This window comes from Macrotis lagotis, chromosome 3 (assembly GCF_037893015.1).
Source record: "Macrotis lagotis isolate mMagLag1 chromosome 3, bilby.v1.9.chrom.fasta, whole genome shotgun sequence".
NCBI lineage: Eukaryota > Metazoa > Chordata > Mammalia > Peramelemorphia > Peramelidae > Macrotis > Macrotis lagotis.
This window is the reverse complement of record NC_133660.1, coordinates 134,207,864-134,234,367: the sequence shown is the minus strand read 5'-3', so window position 1 is coordinate 134,234,367 and position 26,504 is coordinate 134,207,864. Positions and strand designations below refer to the sequence as shown.

The 26,504-nt window shown below is 35.1% G+C and overlaps 1 protein-coding gene and 1 pseudogene across 3 annotated transcripts in view; both read right to left on the bottom strand.

Annotated features, from left to right (window-relative positions):
- LOC141516247 (serine/threonine-protein phosphatase 2A catalytic subunit beta isoform-like) overlaps nt 1-13,980 on the bottom strand; it is a 104,169-nt gene extending 90,189 nt beyond the window's left edge. For 2 of the 3 annotated variants that reach the window (XM_074227441.1, XM_074227442.1), the window contains exon 1: nt 13,001-13,980. In XM_074227441.1, coding sequence (XP_074083542.1) covers nt 13,001-13,933 — 933 coding nt within the window. In that variant the 5' untranslated portion in view covers nt 13,934-13,980. The remainder of the gene's footprint in view (nt 1-13,000) is intronic. The other variant, XM_074227443.1, reaches the window with a different exon arrangement.
- Nucleotides 13,981-15,098: 1,118 nt separating this feature from the next.
- Nucleotides 15,099-23,128, bottom strand: LOC141519205 (nucleosome assembly protein 1-like 1-A; annotated as a pseudogene).
- Between the last annotated feature and the right edge of the window lie 3,376 nt (nt 23,129-26,504).

Here is a 26,504-nt window from a genome sequence, read left to right as displayed (position 1 = left end):
TCCAAATTGTTCTCAGAATGGCTGGATTAATTCACAGTTCTTCCAACATTATATTAGTACTTAGTGTCCCACAGCCCTTCCAGCATTTGTGATTTTCCTTTTCTTATCCAATTTGATGGATTTAAGGTGATACTTCAATGTTGTTCTATGCATTTCTTTGTCAGGGAATTTTTTTAATTGATATTTTATTTTTCCAGACAAATGTTATGAAAATTTTTCAACATTCATCCATATATATATATATATATATATATATATATATATATATATATAGTCATATCTTTATTTATTTATTTTCATCCATATGCACATATATAATTTTAAGTTACAAAATTTCCTTTCATCCTACCCCCTCCCCCTGGCCCCAGCAGTGAACAGTCAGGTTAGCATTGTACATACATATTTTTGATAAACATATTTACATTTTCAGTGTAAGGAATTAGGGTTAAAGGAAAGATATATAAGAGGTAATTTTTATAAAGTGTTCATCAGATTCTGAAGGGTTGGGTTCTTTTTTTGGAGGGGGGTTGCTTTTGTTTTTGGATGGAGATAACATTGCTCATAGCTGGTTTAATACAGCTGTCCTAGCTCTCTGAACTGCTGAGAGAAACTGCTTCCATCAAGGCTGATCATATCACAAAGTTGTTGTTAATGTTTACATTATTCTCTTGGTTCTGATCCCTGCATTTGCATATTTTTTTTAAGTTGCATGAATTCCTTCCACCCTCCCTTCCAAAATCTCCTCCCCTCAGCAGTTCACAGGTGAATATTTTATATACATTTGTGTTAAACATGTTTACAGATCAGCCATTTTGAGTATGAGGAATTATAATTAAGGGAAAGTAAGAGAAATTTTCTAAAAAGTAAATGTAGTTTTCATCATATTCTGAAGGGTTTTTCATATTTTTGTTTTATTTTATTTTGTTTATCTTCCTCTGGATGGGGATAGCATTGTCCATGGCTGATATAATAGGGCTGTCCTAGCTCTCTGAACTGTTGAGAGGAGTTGCATCCATTAAGGTTGATCAGCTCACAATATTGTTGTTAATGTGTACAATGTTCTCTTGGTTCTACTCCCTTTGCTCAGTATCAGATCCTGTAATTCATTCCATGCTTCCCTAGAGTCTGACCATTTATGGTATCTTACAGAACAATAATATTCCATTATATTCATGTACCCTAACTTGTTTAGCCATTCCCCAACTGAAGGGCACCCCCACCCCCATCAATTTCCAGTTCTTTGCCATTACAAAAAGAGCTGCTATGAATATTTTGAAACATATGGGGCTTTTCCCATTTTTTATGATTTCTTCAGGATATAGGTCTAGTATTGGAATTGCTGAATCAAAGGCTATAATCCATTTTATTGCTCTTTGGGCACAGAGCCATATTGTCTACAAAATGGTTGAGTCAGTCCACAACTCCACTAACAATGCATCAATGTCCCAATCTTCCCATAATCTCTCCAACATTGATCATTTTCCTGCTTTGTCATATTAGGCAATCTGGTAGGTGTGAGGTGATACTTCATAATTCTTTAAATTTGAATTTCTCTAATCAATAGTAATTTGGAGGATTTTTTCACATGATTATATACAACTTGAATTTCTCCATTTGAAAAACTCTGTTCAGATTCTTTGACCATTCATCAATTGGGCAATGACATAAAATCTTGCAAATTTGATGCAATTCTCTATATAGTTTAGAAACGAGACTTACCAGAATCTCTAGCTGTGAAAACTTGTTTCCCAGCATTCTGTTTTCCTTCTAATATTGGTAGCATTGATTTCATTAGTGCAAAACTTTATAATTTAATATAGTTAAATTCATCCATTTTGCAATTTATAATGTACTCTGTTTCTTACTTGGTCATAAATTTTCCCCCTTCCATAAATCTAACAGTGTTGTATTTTATGTTTAAATTCTGTATCCATTTTGATCTTATTTTTGTATAGAGTGTGAGATGTGAGTCTATGCCTTGTTTTTAACCATACTATTTTCCAGTTTTCCCAAAAATTTTTGTCAAAAACTGAGTTCTTATTCCAAACCCTAATGTCTTTGGGTTTGTCAAACAGTAGATTTCTACAATCTACTGGTTCTTTTGAGTTATCCTAATCTATTGATTCATCTCTCTTTTTCTTAACCAGTACTGGGCAGTTTTGATGATTGCTTCTTTATAGTATAGTTTTAGATCTGGTAGAGCTGAGCCACCTTACTTTACATTTTTTTTTATCAGTTTCCTCAAAAAGCAATTGGCATTTTTTTCCAGTTGTTTAGATCTGACTTTACTTGGGTGAGAAGTACTTTGTACTTCTTTGTACTTCCCTTGGGAAGTAGATTCCAAGTATTTAATGTCTGAAGTCACTTTAAATGGAATTTCACTTTCTATGTCTTGCTCCTGGGCTTTGTTGTTCATATATAGAAATGCTGATAACTTGCTTTATTTTATAACATGCTTCATTGATAAATTTGTTAATTGTTTTTAAGGAGATTTTTAGATGATTTTCTTGGGTTCTTTAAGAATACTATGATATCATCTGCAAAGAGTGAAAGCTTTGCATCTTAATTGCCAGCTCTGATTCCTTCACTTTCTTTTTTCTTCTCTTACTACTAAAGCTAACATTTCTAATACTATATTGAATAGTAATGGTGATAATAGGTATCCTTGTTTCACCCCCTGATCTGATTGGAAATGCTCTTAGTATATCCCCAAAATAGTATTTGTTGATAGTTTTAGATAGATGCTGCTTGTTATTTTAAGGAAAACTTCATTTTCCCTATATTTCCTACTGTTTTTAATAGAAGAGAATTTTGTATTTTATCAGACTTTTTCAACAATAATATGATTTCTGTTGGTTTTGCTAAGATGTTCAATTAAGTTGAGTATTTTCCTAATATTGAACTATTCCTGCCTATCTGGTATAAATCCTACCTGATCATAGTGTATTATCCCAGTAAAAGCTTGTAATCTCTTTGCTTAAATTTCATTTAAGATTTTAGCATCAATGTTCATTAGGGAGATTGGTCTATTTTTTGTCTATTTTGGTTCTTCCTCACTTAGACATCAGTACCATATTAGTGTCATAAATGAAATTTGGAAGAACTCCTATTTTTAAAAATTGTTTATGTGGAATAGGAATAATTTGTTCCTTATATGTTTTGATAGTGGGGCAGCTAGGTGGTACAGAGGATAGAGCACTGACCCTGGAGTCAAGAGTTTAAATTTGACTCAGAAACTTAATAATTACATAGCTATGTGACCTTGGGCAAGTTGCTTAACCCCACTGCCTTACCAAAAATGAAATGTTTGGTAGAATTCACTTATAAATCTTTCGGGACCTGGAAAATTTTTATAAGGGAGTTTATTGATGGGTTCTTCAATTTTTTTTTCTGAAATGGGTTTATTTAAGTATTCTGTTAATGTGGGCTGTTTGTATTTTTAAAATATTTATCCATTTCTCTCAGGTTACCTAATTTATAGGCATACAATGAGTCAAAATAACTCCAAATTCGCTCTTTAATTTCATCCTCATTGGTAGTGAGCTTCCTTTTTCATTTTTGATACTTGCAATTTGGCTATCTTCTTTTTTGAATCAGATTAACCAAAGATTTTTCTAAAACCAACTCTTCGTTTCTTTTTTTTTTGAGGGTTGTTTTTTTAAGGCAAATGGGGTTAAGTGGCTTGTCCAAGGCTAGGTAATTATTAAGTGTCTGAGACTGAATTTGAACCCAGGTACTCCTGACTCCAAGGCCAGTGCTTTATCCACTACGCTACCTAGCTGCCCCAGTTTTTTATTAAAATACGTATTTTATTTATCCATTTATATTTCTTCCTTCCTTCCTTCCTTCCTTCCTTCCTTCCTTCCTTCCTTCCTTCCTTCCTTCCTTCCTTTCTTTCTGAGTTTTACAATTTTCCTCTAATCTCACTTCCCTCCCCCCCCCCCGCCCAGAAGACAATCTGCTAGTCTTCCAACTCTTAGTTTCATGTTTTTTCATTTTTCTTAGTTTTTTTTTTTTGCAAGGCAATGGGATTAAGTGGTTTGCCCAAGGCCACACAGCTAGGTAATTAAGTGTCTGAGGACAGATTTGAACTCAGATACTCGTAACTCCAGGGTTGGTGCTCTATCCACTGTGCCACCTAGCCTCCCCTCCCCCCATTATTTCATTGGCGTCTTGCATTTGATTTTTTTAATCTCTCCCTTGAATTTCAGAATTTCTAATTTGATATTGAATTGGGGACCTTTAATTTTTTCTTTTCCTAATTTTTTTCATTTGTATACCCCATTAATTGATCTCTTCTTTCTATATTTTATCCATCCTTTTACCTTTACCCTGTGTGTATCTCTCTGCTTCAAAGTGTTTCTTGTTAACTACATATTTTAGGATTCTGGTTTTTGATCTATCATAGTAATGTCATCTTGGTCCTCTTCAATGGAGAGACTAGAAACAACCATACCTATATCCACTAAATCCAATCCCTTCAACTCTTTATATTCAACTCTTTAACTATCCTAAGAAAAGTACAATTCTCAAGAGTTACAAGTGTTATATCTTACCTGTATACAATTTGATGGTCTTGACTACTATTTGTTTTGTTTTATTTCCTTTTCCTTTTCCTTTACTTTTTATGCATTTCTTGAGTTGTATATTTGATGATTTAATTCTCTGTTTAATTGTGGTCTTTTTATCAGGAAATTCTGGAAGTCTTCTATTTCTCTTCCCCTGTCAATATATGCTGAATTTTGCAGGGTAATAAATTCTGAGTTATAATCCAAGATCCTTTGACCTCTGATATATGATATTCCAGATCCTTCAGTCCTGCAGTGATGAAGCTGATAAGTCCTGTGTAAGTCTGATTGTGTTCCCTTTGTACTGAAATTGCTTTCTTTTTGCTATTTGCAGTGTTTTCTCCTTTGAGAATTCTGGAATTTGGCTATGATAGTTTTTATCCTGGGGTCTCTTTTTTGGATGACTTCTGCATAATCTTTCAATGGCTATATTGTCTTCTTGCTCTAGGGAATTTGGACAGTTTTCCCTCATAAATTCTTGCAAGATGCTTTCCAAGTTCTTTTTTTTTTTTTTGATCCAGGCTTTCTGGTAGTCTAATGATTCATAAATTATCTCTTTTGGATCTATTTTATAAGCCATTTGTTCTTCCTAAAAGGTACTTCATGTTTTCTTCAATTTTTTTCAACCTTTTTTACTTTTATGAAATCATTTAGTTTCATAGTTTCATTAGATTCTATTTGCTCAATTCCAATTTTTAGGGTTTTACTTTCTTCCGTTAGCCCTACATGTCTTTCATTTCTTTTTTTTTTTCCATTTTTCTTCTGCCTCTATTGTTTTCTAAATTCTTTTTTAAGGTCTTCTATGAACTTTTGGATTTGACTACAAAACACAGACCTTTTTTTTTTTTGAGACTACCCCTGTGGGTAATTTTTCTCTGTTTTCTTCTTCCATGGAAGCTTTCTATAGTCATCACTCTTTCAGTGTTTTTGCTCATCTTGAAATGTCTGAGCTCTATTTTTTTATGCTGGGGTTGGGTTGTGATACCTGGTTTGCTCTTAGCCAAGATGTTCCCTATGAAGTCTAGGCTTTGTCTTTGCAGAGGATTATTTCCTCCTTTTTGTGCAGGTTCTATCCATGCAGTATTTTGTTCCCAAACCAATCCTGTCTTTTGCCCTAGTGTTCCCAGGGTTCAGACTTTGTTTGGGCTTGGGACCCTCCTTGCTGGCTTGCTATCTGGTTGCCAGAATCTATGCTATTGTCAAGCTGTCAAGACCTGGACTGCACTGTGGCTAAAGTTTTCCACTGACTTTCCAGCTCTCCTGCCTTGCCGGAGACAGACCCAAAGAGACAGACCTTCATTAAAAATCCTCCACTATGTCTACAGTTGAAAAGTTCTTTGGATACTCTCTTTTTCTTGGTGGGATCTATAATTTTATTGTTTGTGCAGAGACTTCATTTGACTTTGTGTTGGGAAAAGCTCCAGGAGCATGCTAGCTTCACATTGCCATTTTGACCCTGCCCTGAAGTCCTCTTTGCTCCACCCTGGAAGTCTCTTTTAACCTTGATTTCTCCTTTGGAAAACTGTTAATATAAGGATATGATTGACCATCTGCTAATTGGGGAATGACTCATTTAAAAAAATAAATACTATTTTATTTTTATCCAGTTCCATGTAAAGATAGTTTTCAACATTCCTTTTTGTAAAATTTTGAATTCCATTCCCCCCCCTTCCTCCTTCTCCCCAAGACAATAAGCAATCTGATATAGGTTATACATACACAATCATGTTAACCATATTTCCATAGTTTGGTTATTTTAGTTTAAATTAGACTTTCCTATAGTTGAGAAATGTGACTTTTATCAGAAAAACTAATTCTATTTTTTCCCCTATTCTTTTGACTTTCTTCTAAATTTTGGTTGCTTTGGTTTTGCTCATGTAATTTTTTAATTTTATATAATCAAAATTATCCATTATATCTCCCATGAATCTTTCTATCTCTTATTTGGCCATGAACTTTCCCCTATCAATAGAGCTAAAAGGTATTTTTTTCAAACTCCATAATGTTTTTAATTCTTTTACATTTAAATTATATACAGATTTTGAGTGCTTATGGATGTAGTGTAGATATTGATCTATGTCTAGTTTTTGTTGCATTGTTTTTCCATTTTCCCAGAAAAATTTGTCAAATAGTAAGCTCTTGCCCCAATAGCTGTTATTTTAGAGTTTATCAGTTACCCAACTCATTTGCTTCTTCATAATGTATAACAAATCTATTCCTTTGATCAGTCCCTCTATTTTATATCCAGTACAAAATTAATCTAATTACTGCTTTGTCATATGGTTTGAAATCTGAAATGACTAGCCCCCTTTCTTTTTCATTTTTCCTTTGATTTTGCTGATCTTCTTAACTTTTTCTTTCTCCAGATGAGTTTATTATTTTTTCAAATTATGAAATAATTTTTTATTGATTTGGTATGGAATTGAATAAGTGAATTAATTTAGTTAGAATTGTCATTTTAATTGTTTTTTTTTGTTAAGATCACCCATGAGCAATGATTATTTCTTCAATTATTTGGGTTCTGTCTTTTCTTGTGTGTGTTGTGAATTGAATTGTCTCTATATAATACCTGTGTCTCAGCAGTTAGACTCCCAAGTAGTTTATCTAGTTTGCAGACTAAATTTACCTAGTCTGGAATTTTTCTTTCTGTCTCTTTGGTTTTATTAGTACTATGTGAAATGCTGATGATTTATGGGTGTTTATATTTTACCTTGCAACTTGGCTAAAGTTGTCTATTGTTTCAAATAGTTTATTTCATTGTCTAGGGTTCTTTAAGTAAATCACATCATCAGAAAAATAGTTTTGTTTCCTTGTTGCCTATTCTTATTCCTTGAATTTCTTTTTCCTTGGTTTATTGCAATAAATAGCATTTCTACCTTTATTTTGAATAATAATGGTGATAATAGACATCCTTCCTTCACCCCTGATCATATTGGAAAAATTTTCTTGTTTATCCCCATTACAGATAATTCTTGTTCTACTTTTCTCCTTGAAACATCTCATTTTTTTAAAAAAATATGCTAAGGAACATAACAATCTTTAAAAAAATTGAAAATGACATTACAAAGAAGACAGAATATCACATGGTAAATGTGATCACATTGGAATATATAATAAATGAGGATTTTCAAGAATATGAGTAAAGTCAAAGAGAAACATCTGAAAGAGAAAGATGTGCTAGTGTCATGGTAAGAATTTCACTTTAAATATATTTCATAAACATGTTTCCAGAACATTTTTTTAAAAAAATGCATTTGTTTGTTATACTCTTTCCAGTTTTACTCTCAATAATCCCATGGGATCACTTAGTTGGATTTTTCATCAAGTTTTCTTCAAATTTATTTTTTTCTTCTCAAATATCTCTTTTTGGTTAATGAAATAACATTCAAAATGTCATACTTCATAAGATTTTTAAAATTTTTTTTAGTTGTTTTTCAGTTGTTCCAGATATGACGTTTTGTGACTATATCTTGGATTTTCTTGACAATATTGGAGTGGTTTGGCAACTTAGCTCATTTCACAAATGAGGAAATAAGGCCCAAAGGATTAAGTGATTTGCCCAGGTCACACTGCTACTCAATATCTGTGGTCAGATCTGAACTCACATAGGACAGTTTTTCTGACTCCAGGACTGACACTTTATCCACTAGGCCAATCTGTGTATATTATGAACGAGCTTTTGTCCTTGACTTCCATGTCTTTGCTTTTCATGGAGTTAAAATGATTTTTTTTTTGACTCGGGTATTCTTGGATCTTTTGATTGCCTTGGAAATTGATTTACATTAAATGACACTTTAGTATGTAATATAATTGCTACAATCAGTGTTGGGGATACAAAGATAAAAAAATTAAACAGCTTATGCCTTTCCAGAGTATAACATCATATACTCTAGATATGACATGTATACCATAAGTAAAGGCAGGTTTATTTTACATTGTGAATGGGGCAATTAGATGGTACAGTAGATAGAGCACCAGTCCTAGAGTCAGGAGGACCTGAGTTCAAATCCAGCATCATACAGTTGATACTGTGTGACCTTGGACTAATCACTTAACCCGATTGAATTATATATATACACACACGTACATATATGAAGAGTTTTGCTCAGGAAAAATTTTATAGAGGACAAGTCACCTAAATTAACCCTTGGAGGAACATGATGATTTTGAAAGGCAGATGTAGGAAAGTAATATATTTCAGGACTGTGTAATATATTTCAGGAAAAAGTAAGATGAATGGAGACGGATTGTGGCACTCTAGGAAACCCATAATTAAGCAATGCAGAAAATTTCTAACCCTGACATTAGCTAATAATTTCAATTGTTTGTTGCCCCATTTATCTGCTCAAGTATATAATGAACATATTTAACACAATAACATTTGGTCTGCTTTTATACTAATGGAAAGAAAATGGTGAAAGCAGAAGAAAGAAGGAAGAAAAGATGAAGGTAAAGGAAAAACATTGATTCTTGAGATAATTTATCAATGATTTAATCAACGTAAACTGATTTTGTTAAAAATAGATGAGTATCTACTTGAAGAAAAGAATCAACTCAGAGAAATGAAAGGGATTGTCTCATAGCCATCATTGAACAATCCTGAATTACAGTATAGACCTCTTGTTTTTAACAGCAACATCTCCTCTGCTTATTAGGTTCTTGTGCAAAGAGTAGTAGTAAAGGTTTATAAAATCACTGAAATATGATCTGAGCACTAATACATAATTTGAAGGATGCAAACTTTTCATTCAACTTTATTCCTGACATCTTTTTTTCAATTGTGTTTTGCTTGCCTTTATCCCTCCCTCTAAGACTCACTTGCTTACTTGATCACTGCAGGTGCTTCTCAACCTCAGGGTCTTTTTTAGTTGTATATTCACAGATCTCCAGAATCTCATTGAAGATACGCTCATGACAAATCATTGAAAAGAGCTGAATTGGGGCGGCTAGGCGGCATAGTGGATAAAGCACTGGCCTTGGAGTCAGGAGTACCTGGGTTTAAATCCGGTCTCAGACACTTAATAATTACCTAGCCATGTGGCCTTGGGCAAACCACTTAACCCCATTTGCCTTGCAAAAAAAAGGGCTGAATTAATCAGAAATACCCTTTATAGATTGATAATAATCTTTAGCGATCTTATATCTGTGATTTAGTGGTAACTGATACTGAAAATAAGTCAATTTTTTACTTTGTGATTTGAAATTTTTCATAAATATATGTATGTAATATACAGTAGAAAGAATATTTCTATACCACCACATTACAACTATTTCCAGTTGTTGACATCAAATAAATTATCAGTTGAAGTAAAATATTTAAGTAATACAATTATCTAGACATAAAATGGCACATTTTAGTTGAAAGTATGTTGAAGTTTAGATTTTGAGACATATGTTTGAATCTCAGTTCTGACTATGATGCTAAGATAATAGGATCATGGTTTTAACTCCCAGAGAAACCTCTAACTGTGACTGTGAAAGAAGTCCCTTCTCTTAGACTTATTTTCCTCTAAAATTACCTCTACATCATCAGATTAACCCAGAACTTCCTAACAAAGTTTTTAAAAAGTAAAATGGTTTGCCTCTACAGGTGATGAATTTCCCCCCTTCCCTTACCTCCTTAACTTGGATGTTCAAAAAGGACTGTATGGCCATTTTCTGGTTATTGTAGTGAGGAGTCTTTTTGGATAGAATTTGAACTGGATGGCTAATGAATTAAGGCTGTTGGATGGTACATACCAGCTGTGTGACCCTGGGCAAGACATTTAACTAGGTTTGCCTCAGTTGCTTCATCTGGAAAATGAGCTGGAGAAGGAAATGGCAAAACACACTATTATCTTTGCCAAGAAAACTTCAAATAGGCAGATATGACTGGAAAACAACTAAAAAATAAGTTGGCTAATGATGTCCTTCCAACTCTCAAATTAGGTGCATAATTTGATTGTGTAAATGTGATTTTTTAAAAACATATTAAATAGGAATGATAAATATAAGGTGTTGTCACCAGAGGTCTGCCAAAGCTTTGTGACTGCAGACTACTCCCAGAAGTAAATATGTAAACATATGACACAAAGATATCTCTAGACTGAGAAAGAGAAGGAGGAAGAGGAAGAAATAGAAGTTAGGAGAAGGAAATGGTTGCAGAGTTAATAGATTCCTAGACTTATACCTGAGTCATGTTATGCCCTGCTCTTGTTTTCAGGTATTCTATCTTGGACCTAGCAATTCAAGATTTGATGAATCCTATCTAAGATAGTACACACCTTTCCATTCCATAAGAAGATAGTGAAGAATATTAAAGATTAAATATAACTTATGGTCACTTAACATACTTAGGATTAAGTATCAATTTAAGTATTAAGGGATGAGAGTTGATTAAGATCCATAAAATGATATGCAATTTCTTTTCTGTTTTCATCTGATGAATAAGTAATCATATCCAGAATTTTGAGTATTATGTCAATAAGGCAACATGAGGGACTAGAAAGCAAGACTTCATGGAAATAGAAGAGAGGTGAAATTTTTCTGGGAAATTGGAATTGAAGGTGTTTGTTATAAATGCATTTTTAAAAATTTTACCCTGAAACTGTATTGTAATTTTCTTTTTTTCACAACTCTATTATGATGTCATGTTATTAATTATTAGCTAGGTTTTGGGTTTTTTTTTTTTTTTTTTTAGTTTTTGCAAGACAAATCGGGTTAAGTGGCTTGCCCAAGGCCACAAAGCTAGATGATTATTAAGTGTCTGAGGCCAGATTTGAACTCAAGATACTCCTGATTCCAGGGCCTGTGCTCTATCCACTGTGCCACCTAGCCACCCCCATAAGCTAGTTTTAAGAAAGCAATGCAAAAGGTAACCAATTTAAAGAGTCTCTGTGGATAAAGTGTCAGATTTGGAGTCAGGAAAACTCCATTCCTTGAGTTCAAATGTGTCCACAAACATGTACAAGCTATGTGACCCTGGACAAAGTACTTATTTCCATTTGCCTCAGTTTTCTCATCTGTAAAATGAGTCAAAGAAGGAAAAGACAAACCATTCCAGTATCTTAGTCAAGGAAACCCCAAATGTGGTCACAAAGAATCAGACATGATTACAATGATCAAAAAACAAGTATGTGGGACCTGTTACAGGTACTGTATTCAGGTTATATTGCTATGATACTCAATATCAATTATAGCATATAAGGAAGAGGAGGAAAGTCAGGAAAATAGTTTGTCACTGGTAGAGCATAATTGCTTAAAAAGAAGAGGAAAAATTCAAATAATTTTTTCTAAAAATATCAAAATAATGTAATAAAGAGAGACTACCTGTTGTTTATAGTACTTTTTTCTCCCTAGCATTTGGACAGTCTATTAATGTGACCAGTATCTACTACCTTTTCAACGGGAAGTCTTCCCCAATTTCTCTTAATTTCAGTGTCTTTTCTTTGTTTATGATTTTGTGTTAATATTACTTTGCTTTTCAATATATTTGTTTGCATGTTGTACCCAGGTTAAATTGTAAGCTCCTTGAGGTTTTGTCTTGTTTTTTTTTTTGGGGGGGTTGCCTCTTTTTGCATCCCCTCAGCCCAGGGACTCTTACCTGGTAGACTTTGAAATGTTTACTGACTGAAAAAAAAAGAGAGGAAGTTCTAAAGAACCATTTTCCTCCAACCCCATGTTAGTTGAATCACTGACTTAGGAGATGGTGTGGATAAAAACCGGAATTAAACAATCATCAATTAGGGGCTTTTATGCGGGTACCCATACCATCAAAATGGGAGTACCAAAAGAGTATTGATTTAAGAAATTTAAATATATTATTTCCTGAAGCTACTGTTAAAAAAAAGTCCTGCTTTTTAGATGCTTTTTTTGGGTATGTGTTAATTTTCAAGATAGCTACCTTTGACTCAATATTGCCTAGAGAAAAACATAGTATCTTTTCATATTTGTCTAACTTGGATAGCCTTTTTGGTTTTGCTTTGGTGGTGAAAACTTTCCCTGATACTTCACTGGATCATTTTTCCACTCATCTGAAGTCAGTTCAGTTGATTTTTTTCTCTAATTAAGTTAGTTTTTCTATTTTTAATAAAAAAGGGACAGTGATATAGCAAAAGAAAGTTAAATGAAAATTAACAAGTGAACCAAAAGTTAAACAAAAATAATAAAGTCTAATGACTATAATTCTTGCCAAACTCTAAAACTAGCATGTTAATAAGTAACCAAAAAATGAAGTTATTGGGTGCCTTTTCAAGGTATAGCAGACAAATTACTGAACTGATTTCAACTAGGGTTATTCTGTTATTTCATCCTCAAATTTACCTCACTGTTCATTATTATCAGTATAGCCTATTTTGTTCCTGGATGGGGTTTTATCCTGACACGTATCAATGCACAGAACAAAATTATCTTTACTTCTTAAAAAGTTTCAGAAAATAGTTTCCAATATTTACCTTAGAGTGTGCCCAAGGCTGTCTAAAGGAAAAAGGTAGGAGTGAGATGGCAGGATACTTCTCTTGAGGTGCTTGATCAAACTGTAGAAAAGAGTACTTTAAAGAATCATCCAGTTCCATGACAGCAGCCTGGTTCCCAAAACGGTTACAATAATTGGGTGCACTGAAAATGGTCACCACCCTCTTATCATGATTCCAGAAATAACCATTCTCAACAAGTTGGTGAGCTCGGCAAATCATTAAAAGACCATTGGTCTGGTTAAAAATTTCAGAAATGTCTGGTCCAAATAAGTGACCAGCCCCTCTTGGAGAGGGCCCCCATCCCATCTCTTCAACTGGATCGGACCATAACAAATCACACATTGGTCCACTCATGGGGACTTCTTTAATGCGATCCAAAGATCTTATATGATCCAGGGTATCTATGGAGGGAGACAGACCCCCATGGACACAAAATATCCGGCTGCCAACTAAAGCTGTAAGGGGAAAATAATCGAATAGATCTGTAAAATATTTCCAGACATTGGCATTTCCATACTTCTTTTGGCATTCATCATAAAAACCATACATTTCAGAAACTCCTCGACTCTCATGGTTTCCTCTCAATAGTGTAATGCTCTCTGGGTATTGTACTTTTAAAGATAAAAGGAAAGACATAGTCTCCACTGAGTACAAACCTCTGTCCACGTAGTCACCCAAAAACAGGTACTTTTTATCTGGTAATTTCCCAACAATCTCAAAGATTTGCCTAAGATCGTAAAACTGACCATGAACATCACCGCAGACCACAACTGGGCTGGAGATCTCCTGAACATTTGACTCTGCCATTAGGATTTCCTTGGCCTTCTCGCACAGAATCTGCACTTGATTCTCTTCGAGGCGTTTGCACTCGTTCAGCTGATTAATCCATTCATCCAGATTTTCAATGGACATCTTTCCCTACAGAGAGGATCGAGCAGTCCTTGGCTGTTGCAACAAGGCCTGTCTTCACTTTTTATCCAGTTTCCCCTGGCTGGCTCCAATCAGTCCCACCCCTCCCTTATAGGGGAGGGAAGGGGACTGAGGCCAACCACCCTCACTCCGCGTGCCTCTCGCCCCTCCTCCTCAGCTCTCGTGCTCAGGAACAGGCAGCAAAGGTTTCATCCTGGACCTGGATGGTGGAAAGGGGCAGCCTGTGGAATTCATTCTTCTGTTCTTTCATTCAGGAAAAATTAAGTGCATTCTACGATCAATATTGAAATTATGGATAGACAAAATGCTTCAGCATATAGAAGATCGATGGATTCAAGTCCCATCCAGGACTCATACTGGGGAACTTTACCAGTACTCCAACTGTCCTCTCTGGGACCGAAAATTCTCAGGCAGATGCTGACCAGTTTTATTCTAGGAAAGTTCCCCAACTGGGGAATCACCAGTGCATGCCCCAGCCCTACTGTATGTGAGACTAAATTTTGACAAACAAAAACAAACAAAAAGTACTGTATTCATGGATCTTAATGGGGGCAGGGGAGAACCACAAAGATAAGTAATAAAAATTATGTATATTTAAAGAGCATCCAGAATCATGGGGGACGGGAGGAGAAACAGGTGGGGGGCCACTACCAGTTGGGGATGGAATGGAGGGGAAATCAGAAAGAGTACTTGAGTTAAGCCTGAAAGAAAGCTAGGACTCTACTTGACCAAAGTAAGGAGGATATGGGGGCAAGGTTTGTACTAATACCAGGGGAATGGAGATGCACTATACTTGAGGGGGGGAACAACAAATGGTCCCTTTAGCTGTGTCTACATTGTCCATTCTAGAGCTGAATGTGATAGGGTTTTTGGGGATCCTTTGGAGGGGATATCAGTAAGGTTAAATTCATTCTATAAAAACCCTAAGACATTTTTGCATTTTTTTTTTTAGGTTTTAAGCACTTGCCCAAGGCCACACAGCTAGGTAATTATTAAGTGTCTGAGACCGAATTTGAACCCAGGTACTCCTGACTCCACTATGCCACCTAGCCGCCCCCATTTTTGCATTTTGAAACACATTCCACTCTGCCCCCCAAACCACACAGACACCCCCTGCATTTCCAACTACATATTGGTATAACTGGATTTACATGGCAATATACTGAATGTAGAAGCAGGTATAAGAAACCAACTGTCTAATAGTAAGCCAGAGATTTGCAGGATTTGCAAAATTATGTAGAATTTTTGTGGGGAGTTTTCCCCTGCTTGGATTCCTTGTGAGATTTGGGAGAAGTTGATCCACCATGTCTTCTGTAAAGCTATGAGTCAAAAAGTAAAGACTAGAAGAAAAATGAATTTATTAGTACGTAAAGAAAGTCACTGGTGATATATCCTTGTTAGAGGATCAAGGTTTTTATAGTTTTTTTAGGTTCTCTTAGAGTACTCAGTCAATCAGTGATTTTTTCTGGGGAAGAATGGAAATGGGGAAGGGTCATCACTTGGAGTCAGAGGTATTGCTAAAAGGTCAGGTTCATTCCTGGGGGAAATGAATTTTTTTCTGCCATTAGCCTCAGAATTTCCTATGTTGGCAGGAAATATCTAATATAGTGGAGTCCCCTTTTAAAATGTAATCATTTTTTTAATCTTGTCATAACCAATAGAGAGGCAAGTAAAACAAAAACTCCATAGATGTTTCCTTTATTTCAGAGTTCACTTTTTTCATAATACTCATGTTTTTCTTCATCTTCCAAAAGAGCAGTGACATTTTTCTTACTGCTTTTGTTTTGGAAAATTAGTTATTTTCATGAAAAATAAATTAATTTCGGTTAACATGTACTAGCCTTGATGCTATTTTTATTTTTTATTTTTTAACATTTTGTTTCCCAATTATATACAATAGTAATATGTACCCATCCTTTTTGCAAGTCTCTGAAATCTACAATTTTCCACCTCCTCCCTTACCCCCAGAAGGCTGTCTGACAGTCTCTACATTGTTTCCTTGCAACACATTGATGTAAATTGAATGTGTTATAAGAGTAAACATAAGAATAAATATAAACCCCCTCCCCCCACAAGATGAGAAACCTCAAGAATAGAGAGAGAGAGGGAAAAAAAATTGTACTTCAGTCTGTGTTCAGATTTCAATGGCTCTGTCTCTGGGGTGAGTTGCTTTCTTTATCATAAGTCCACCAGAGAAGTGGCTTCAATATTTTTCCCTCACTTGCTATTACTAGCTGTACCTCCACTCTATTTCTCCCCACCCTCATTTATCCTATTCTCTCTCTCCTTTCATTCTGGCCTTGTCCAAAAGTGTGTTGAATTTGAGTACCTCTCCCTCGATCTTCCCTCTCTTCTATCTCCTATTTCCCCCCCTTCCTTCCCCCCATTCCCCCTCATCCCATCCCTTTCCTTCCATCCTTCTCCAGGGAAAGATAGATATGTATGTCATTTCCTCCCTGAGCCATTTCTGATGAGAACGGAGGCTCACTCATTCCCCTTGCCTCCCCCTCTCAGCTTCTTCTTCATCTCCTTTTCTTTCCTCCCAGTGCTTTCCCCCATCACACATTGACTCCATCCCTTTACCACACCTTACCATTATATTACACTCCTCCCTATGTCCTATCTATATAGGCTCCTTCTAACAGCTCTTATAATTGAGAAAGTTTATATGAGTTGTCAACATCTTCTTCCCATGCAGGAATGTGAACAGTTCAACATCATAAAGTTCCTCATAGTTAGTCCCTCTCTTCCACTCCCTCTATGGTTCACCAGAGTCCTGCACTTGGAGATTTTTCAATTTCTGTTCAACTCTGGTTGTCTCAATAGCAAAGTTTGAAAGTCACCTGTTTCATTGAAAATCCATGTTTCCCCCTGAAAGAGGATGTTCAGTTTTGCTGGCTAGTTGATTCTTGGTTGTAAACCAAGATTTTTTGCCTTCTGGAATATCGTATTCCAATCCCTATGAGCCCTTAATGTAGATGCTGCCAGATACTGTGTAATCCTGACTATGGAGCCTCAGTATTTGAATTGTTTGTTTCTGGCAGCTTTTAGAATTTTTCTCTTTGATTTGGGAGTTTGGGAATTTGGCTATAATATTCCTGTAAGTTTTTCTTTTGGGATCTCTTTCAGGGGGTGACTGGTGAATTCTCTCAATTTCTATTTCACCCTCAGCTTCTAGGATCTCAGGGCAATTTTGCTTTATTCTTGAAAAATGAAATCTAGGCTGTTCTCCTGGTTGTGGCTTTCAGATAGCCCAATAATTTTTAAATTATTTCTTCTGGATCTGTTTTTGAAGTTGGTTGTTTTTCCTATGAGATATTTCAATTTTCTTCTAATTTTTGGCTTTTTTGGAAGAGTTTTATTTCTTCCTGCTTTTCTTGCAAAGTCATCAGCTTCGTTTAGTTCCACTTTTCATTTGAGTTATTTTCTCCAGAGAGCTTTTTAATTTCCTTTTCCAGTGGGCCAATTCTGCTTTTTAAGGCATTTTCCTCCTCATTTGCCTTTTTGTTTTGCTTTTTCCATTAGGCCTAAACAGGTTTTTAACATATATATTTTCTTCAGTATATTTCTTTGTATATCTTTCATGAAGCTTTTGATATTTTTTATGATTTTTCTGCACAACTCTCATTTCTCCTTCCAATTTTTCCTCCACCTCCCTTAATTGATTTTAAAAGTCTATTTTTGAGTTCATCCATAGTCTGAGTGCATTTTCTATTTCTCTTGGAGGTTTCGATTTTGTTGTCATCTGAGTATGAGTTTTGATCTTCCATGGGACTAAAGTAATTCTTTATGGTATGATTCTTCTTTTTCTGTTGTTTACTCATTTCCTCAGCCCAAGGCTAATTTACAGCACCTCCAAGACTTTGGGGTTGTTTCTTTTTGGGGGGTCCACCCCACTGGGAACTTGATTCCTTCAAGGTGTTATGCTCTCTAGTCTGTGGTTTAATATGTAGATAACCACAGCACTACCCCCTGCCCTGGGGCTATAAGGAGAGATCCAGCTTGGTTATTCAGTATGGAAGCCCAAACTGCAATATGTGAGTGTAGGCAAACAGCTGAGTCCTAACCCGGGAAGATCAGAGAAATCTCTGCAGACTTCCCTTGCTTTCTCCTGATTCTCACTGCAGATTCTGCTGCCATTGCTCCTAACTCCACACTCACCCAGATGCAGCAGTTTTCTCACTGCCCCTTCAATCTGTTGCTGGTAATCTCTGGGCTGGGCTGGGCTAGGCTGGATTGGGTTGTGCCTTGGCTATTTTTACAACCCCTGCTCCTGGTGAAACACACCTTTCCCCTGGAACTTCTAAGTTATCTTGGACTGAGAAAATGTATCATTCAGTATTTCTGTTGGCTCTGCCCCTCTAAATTTTGGCTAGAGCCATCCTTTGTTTTGGGGGGGTTTGGGGGGATCAGAGTTCCTGGGAAATGCTGCCTTCACTGCCATTTTGGCTCCATCTCCCCTTGATATTATTGTTAAATGAATAAATAAATATTTTCAAAATCTATCAGCTGTAATTTCTAATATAGTAGATATTGATAGATATAATCCACATAAACACAGTGTCTTTGCAGTTCTCTGTAATATTTAGAAGTATAAAAATCTTCTCTGTAATTTTTAAGGGTTCTAGAAACCAAAAAGTTTGAGAATTGTTGCTCTTGAAGAAAGATCTTAGCAAGTATGCTCTGTGGATTCCCTGTGTAGGCTTGGTAGGAGGACATGTCAGGAATAGATGTATTGAAAACTGCATGGCTGACTGAAGTATTATCTTCAGTGGGGTAACAGATCCATTTCTGGATGGAAGTATTTCATTCACCTTCATTGCTGAAAATTTAATATCATTAATGCTAAAGTTCAGGAAAGATATGCCTACATTTGACTATGCTGAAACAATATATTTTAAGATTATAACTGAATTTTTAGAATATATAATAAAATCCTCATATCTTTAGCATTTTCCTTCTATATCTGTATGCAAATAAAAAATTTCTTTATGAAATAGTATTTCTTGTTCATGTACTTTTGAACCCTTAATTCTTTTTGATGAATTCAAATTGAACTTTTCTACTTGTTTATAAATATTTTAATTCTGATAAAGAAGATTTTACAAGTATACCAACCAGACTATTAATACTAGAATAAAGCAATCTTTATGCAAAATTTTTATTCACTAGGATAATATACAGACATTTAGTGTCTCAAAACTGTATAATTTTAGGGATAGAGATGATGTAATTTTATTGAAGTGATTTTTGTCCTCTGTTCTCAAAGAAGACCAAGACATCAGGGAGGTGATGACATGCATGAATTTTTTTAAAAATGTTGATAACTGCATTTTGACATAATTCGTTTCTTTTTAAACCTTATTCACTTTATTTTATGTACTTAAAGACATTCTTCTTGGAAGGGAGCAACATGTTTTACCAGACTGCCAGAGGGGTTCATAACTCAAAAAGTGTAAAAAATCCCAGTAACAGAAGAGGATGATAATCCTAAAAGAGATGAGATAAAGAAGGGGGTGCCCCGTGTAGGAGGTGGTACCTGAGTTAGCCTTTGAAGGATACTAGAAGTACTTGCAACATTAATCTCTAATTATAGGTAAAGCACAGAGTGTATACTTAGATAATTGTGACTCATTTCCTGCTCCTGAGGAGTGCACAATCTAATTCCTTTAACAAGAACTACCTGAGAGGCAAGAGAGCAAACTTGTATCCTGCAGTTTTTTAGCACAGAACAGACAGTGTAAAAAAGACCAATGCAATTACCTTACTCAATGATTTTGTGCTCATTTTAGAAACATAGGCACCTTTATCAAGTACCACACAGAATTGCAGAAAGCTTTTTTTGCCTTTGAGAAAGGCAGACTGAGACAGCTTAAGTTGATTGTAGTGAGAAGTCCTTCAGAGAACAGAAACAAACTTGTTTTTGGGACCTGAGGCATACAATCTTTTGTGCCCCCTTAAATTAGTAGATACCTTTCTACAAAAAACCAGATACCCTTTGCCTTAACGGCTGAAAGATTTTATGATTATACCTAGTCCTTCTAACAATTGAGATTTTCTTGGAAAATAGCTGTTATGATACTCTTCGAACATAATTATGATGGTCCTTGGAGGATAGTAGTATACTCTATCACTAGATTCTGAGCCTTTCCAGCTTGGTGGAACATACTCAGAACCTTTCCAGCTTTCTTTCTCTTTCTTTCCTTCCTTCTTCCCTCCTTTCCTTCCTTCCTTCCTTCCTTCCTTCCTTCCTTCCTTCCTTCCTTCCTTCCTTCTTTTTTTCTTTCTTTCTTTCTTCTTTCTTAGTTTCTAAATTTTATTTACCAAGAACATTTTTTATTTATGAAGAACAATATCACTTAAATAAACTTCAATACTCTTGTGAGGTATGTAAGTAAACAATATTACAATTTAAATATTATAGGTAAATAAGAGTATCTTTAAATCATATACTCAGATATTAAGCAATGAGAATTTAAATAGAACTCTCTCCCTAATTTCAACTTCCCAAATCATAATAAATTCAACTTTAACAATAATGATTTTAAGGTTATTATGTTTTAAAATTATATGCATACATTAATTTACAGTTGCAGATGCATGACTGTTTTTTAAATTCTGGTCCCTTCTCCCATATAATGTTCATTAGTTCTAACTATCAAGATAGACTTCCAAATGTGTCAGATAAAGACATTATACTGTGAATTAACATTCTGTTTGATAATTTATTTTAAAATTACAACAACTTGAAATGGGCTTATAAATGTTAGTATAATCAATTATTTTAAGTGAAGGTGAACCACGATGCCACCAAGAGAAGGAAAGATGTCTTCAGTTTTGATTGTACAGTTACATTAGTATAGGAGGATGTTAACTTCTGAAAACTGTATTTTATTCTCACCCCAGTTTCTTTTTAAATAACTTACTTTATTAAAATGCAAAAATCCATAAACAGTTATGAACACTAGACATGTTCTTATGGGAAATTCTTAACCGTGTACTGGCCTATTCTCAAATAAAATTCCAAAGTATTTTTGTCTCCTTAATAAAAGTCATTGCAGTTCTTCAACAGAATATTGAAGGCACAACTAGAGCAATCAGATTTAAATCTGTTCAACTACTGGGCAAAAAAATGCTTTGGTTCTTCAGAAGGATCCCCCCCCCCAAACTATTATCTATTTCAATTAACAGTTTGGAAAATTTTTGTAGTTTCAGTCCTATAGCTACATGACAAAAGAATTCACAAGAACCAAATAAAACAACAGACATGTGTGAGGGAATTCTCTACATTCTACATATCTCGCAGTAATTTTACTATTAAAATGCTTGATGGAATGAACTAATGGTTTGAACTGTTTCTTAAATATTCACTTTTTCAACAAAAATATTTAATTAATTTGAATTAGAAATTAAGTAAATGTCCTTCAATTGGGGAATAGCTTAACAAACTATGGTATATGTATGTCATGGAACACTATTGTTCTATTAGAAACCAGGAGGGATGGGGATTAAGGGAAGCCTGGAAAGATTTGCATGAACTGATCCTGAGCAATATGAGCAGAACCAGAAGACCATTGTACACCCTAACAGCAACGTGGAACTGATGATCAACCGTGATGGACTTGCTCATGCCATCAGTGCAACAATCAGGGACAGTTTGGGGCTATCTGCCATGGAGAATGCCATCTGTATCCAGAGAAAGAATTGTGGAGTTTGAACAAAGACCAGATACTATTACCTTCAATTTAGGGGGAAAAAGTTATCTTATTATGTAATTTTGCTATCTCTTATTCTTTATTTTTCTTCCTTAAGGATATGATGTCTCTCTCAACACAATCAACTTAGATCAATGTATACCATGGAAACAATGTAAAGACAAATAGACTGCCTTTTGTGGGGGGGTTGGGGGAAGGAAGCGAGATTAGGGGAAAAACTGGAAAACTCAAAATAAGTAAACTCTTTCTAAAAATATTTACTTAATTTTACCAATAAAATTCAAAACACAGCACTGGATAGGTTTTAGATAGGTCACAGCATACATTGCTCTCTGCTGCTTGTATTCAAATAGATCAAGATCATCTTCTGGATCATTTCCCTCATCAGTTTCTTCTATTTTCTCATCATTATCTTATTCAATTTCTTCATCATAATCATTATTATCATCATCATTATCATTATCATAATCACTTTCTATAACTTCTCCTGTGAATATAATATGATCTTGAGAATATACACTTACATAAAAAATTATCAGTTTTGAAATCTGTAGCAATGACAACTTCCATATCATCATCAAGGTCTTCATTCTCAGAAACTTCAGGAGGAGAAAATAAATTGAAGAAATAATATTTGGAAATTCTTTTCATCACAGTTCAAACAGTCCCCACCTGTGTTTCTTTTTCTTCTTAATAGTTTTCAAAGTGATATTTCCCCATATTACCAATCCACCTGACATCCTGCACAACTCATAATTTCTGGTCCACCAAAGATGAAGCAATCAGAATCATCTGGCTTTGACCTCATCTGTGAAATATTCACTGGGTTCAAAGTGAAATTCCAATGTAAAACTCACTAAGATGGGCAGCATCTGAAAACATCATTTTAATATCTTTCAAGAACAGTTTTATTATATTTCTGAATCATAGCACTGACCAAGTCAACATTTAAAAAAATTAAGTCAAAATTTAGAGCTTCTATTAGGGTTTGCCTTCTTTTTCTTCATCTTTGTTTCCCCTCTTCAACTTTAATATTTTCTTTCACTTATGAAATTTCTTCCTGACCTTATGTTTCCATCCACATTCTTCTTTTGAAGGTTCATAAATTGTATTGATGTTTTCACTTCTTTTACCAAAAAGTGACTGGTAAAGAATAGCATACTTTCTTTCAAGAATATGAACTTCTAGAACTTAGCTACTATTTGTGCTTGAAGGTTTTTGAGGGAATTTACAACATTACTTAACTCCTTTGGTAAAACTTTCATTGTATCTAGTAAATGTTCCTACTATCCTAACCAATCTTTCTTGAGGAGCTATAAGAACTTGAGGTTTCTACATCACCTGAACAATCAGTAGACAAACTTTGCTGTTCGAATCTTCACCAATTTCTTCTTCTTTTTACTTCAATATCTTCCATATGCTGTTGATGAAATTCAGTTGCTTTATTGACAATGTCTACCATGTTTAATAACTCCAAATATTTGAGATCCTGGGCCAGCCATCACAAGCATAGTGGTGGAAGTCATGGTAGGTAAAACAAACATATCCAAAGTTACCTATGTGGACCTGTATAAAAACTCAGACTTAGGTGATCGATAGGTATAGTAAGTCTTTTATTCAGGGTTGAAGAATTGCAATCAGGAACTCCATCTTACTCAGGAAGGGATATTCAGGGAAGGAGGGAAGATAGGGGATTCTTCTAGGGTTTAGTTGTAGGAACCAGGAGGACGAAATATAGCTGTTATACATAGCATAAGCAAACTGCAAGAGGGAGTGTAGCAGAGGTGTCCTTGTAATTATATCTGTCCAGGAACTGGGGCAGTTGGAAATTGCTGAGGTGGACAGGTATCTTCTTGGGGAAATTTAGGAAAAGTTCATTGGAACAGAGGTTCCTGGGGATTGACCTTTTTTTACTGGTGACAAAAGGACTGAAAAGTATGGAAATTCCCTCTTTAGGGGAGTTTAAGAACTAATAGGAGATTGGGGGGGGGTCAGAGATTGATGCCACTACAGAACCCAGTAATATATCCTGTATCTCTTGAATTAAATGTCAGTTCTTGACTCAAGTAGTGGTTCATTTTTGGTTAATTCCCCAGCAGCATTTATCATAGTTTCTTATGTAGGATATACATTTAATGGTTATTTTAAAAATTATATTTAAAGGGATAAAATATATAGCTTTTTGCAAGGCAATGGGGTTAATTGACTTGCCCAAAGTCACACAGCTAGGCAATTATTAAATATCTGAGACTGGATTTGAACTCAAGTCCTTCCCTGATTCCAGGGTCCGTGCACTATCCATTGTGCTACCTAGTTGCCCTGGGATAAAATATTTTAAAAACTTTTTCAAAATCTTGTAATGAGTATAAATGGGCAAAAATACTATAGAATTGATAACTGGGGGAGGGAGGGAGGGAGGGGAAGGAAGACATGGCATCTAGGCCAGGCACAGCCCCAGCTGGTGGGCCGAGCGTCCACAGGGCAGGCAAGATGAGCAGCCAAGTGACTTTCTTCGAGGTGGAAATCCTTGACTACAAGACAAAGAAACAACTATGCTTTCTGGATAAGGTTGAACCACATGCTTCAATTAATGACATCAGATTGATGTTCCATAAATTTTATACTCAATGGTATCCAGCAAGACAGTGCATGAGACTAGATCCTAAGGGAAAAGCCTTGAGGAATGAGGAAATCCTGTAAAGACTTCCAGTCAACACAATAGCTACACTCTATTTCAAAGACTTGGGGCCACAAATTGGATGGACAATGGCAAGAAGAGTCAATGATCCCTATGGAATTTCTTCTAGCTCCCTCCTCAGCCCCAAGTGATACTAGGATCACCTTCAGTGGGCCCTTCCTTCTTCTTCTTCCTCCTCCTCCTCCTCCTTCTTCTTTTCTTCTTCTTTCTTCTTCTCTTCTTCTTTCTTCCTTCTTCTTCTTCTTCTTCTTCTTCTTCTTCTTCTTCTTCTTCTTCTTCTTCTCCTTCTTCTTTTCTCTCTCTCTCTCTCTCTCTCTCTCTCTCTCTCTCTCTCTCTCTCTCTCTCTCTTCCCCCCCTCTCTGTTTTCCTCTATCTCTTTCTCTCTCCCACCTTTTGTAGTGGTGGAAATTTCAGGGAATTGCCAATAGTTGAGAAGAATGGACAGTCACTATCTTCCAGCTACTTTTGTAGCAGCTGGATGGCCTGAAGAATGAGAGCTGTTGTAAGGAAGGCTCTCACATATAACTTCCACCTTTGAATAAAGAGCAAAGATAATGGTTCCAGAATTTGAATCCTGCCACTTACTAGTTCTGTGACCTTGCAAATCATTTATCCCACTTAAACCTCATTTTGCCAATTAATAAATTGGGATAATGAATGACATCTTCCCCTCATGAATATGATGGGAATCAAATAAAAAATGTCAAAAATGATAGAATGTGTCAAATGCTTTGTAAATCTCAAGAACTACATTAATATGAGCCATTATAATTTCTTTTATATTGAAAAGATAATGAGCTTGGAATAAAAAAACCTATAGGATAAATTATAAATTTTTCTGTTTAGTACAATCTGGGTTCAGCCTGCCTTTCCAGTATTGTTACAAATGAATTTCCTTCAGGTAGAGTCTTTCCAGTCAAACTTCTTTTCTTGCCATTCCTCAGGTACTTACTTATAAGAATTTGAAATTTGCCCCTAGAATGTAAGTCACTTGAGGGCAGAAATTATTTATTTTAATTTTGTGTCTCCATCACTTAGCACAGTGCTTAGCATGTGGCAGGTGCTTAAAATATTTATTGATTGTTTAAAATTTGTGACTTTTTGGATTAAAAAAATAAGACATTGACATTACTTAAAAAAAAATCTGTCCAAGGAAAAACATATACAAAACCTAATTTGGGGAATTCTAAGGTCATATAGGAGAGTCAGAAATTTTAACAGACTCAAACTCAAGACTGACACAACTTTAACTAAAAAAATATCTGTTGATATATACAATCTTTTAACACTTCCATTTTCTTGGTGAGATTAAATATATTAATTTTAAAAAAATTTTATTTTCATTCATATGCACATGCATATTTTTAAGTTACAAAATTTACTTCCACCTTCCCTTCCCACTGCCCTTCCCTCAGCAGCAAACAGGCTAGCATTGAATATACATTTTTTATTATATAGGGTTTTTATTTATTTTCTAATTATATACAATGATAATTTCTACCTATAATTTTGGTAATATTTTGAATTTTATAAGTTTTCCCTCACCCTCACTTCTCTAAAGATACATATTTTTGATAAATATGTTTATAGATTATTTATTTTTATTATGAGGGTTAGGGTTAAGGGAAAGAATTATATAAGAGATAGTTTAAATAAAGTGTTCAGATTCTGAAGGGTTTTGTGATTGTGTGTGTGTGTGTGTGTGTGTGTGTGTGTGTGTGTGTGTGTAATTTTGGTTTTGTTCTGTTTTGTTTTTTCTTCTGGATGGGGATAACATTGTCCATAGTCAGTTTAATACAGTTGTCCTAGCTCTCTGGATTGCTGAGAGGAGCTGCATCCATCAAGGTTGATCATCTCACAATGTTGTGGTTGATGTGCACTGTTCTCTTGGCTTTACTCCCTTCACTGAAGATCAGATCCTGCAAGTCATTCCATGCTTCTCTAGAGTCTGACAATGTATGATTTCTTATAGAATAGTAGTATTCCATGGTATTCACGTACCATAATCTGTTTAGCCATCCATTCCCCAATTGATGTATGTCCTCTCAATTTCCAATTCTTTGCCACTACAAAAAGACCTGCTCTGAATATTTTGGTACATGTAGGATTCTTCTCTTTTAAAATAATTTTTCTGGATAT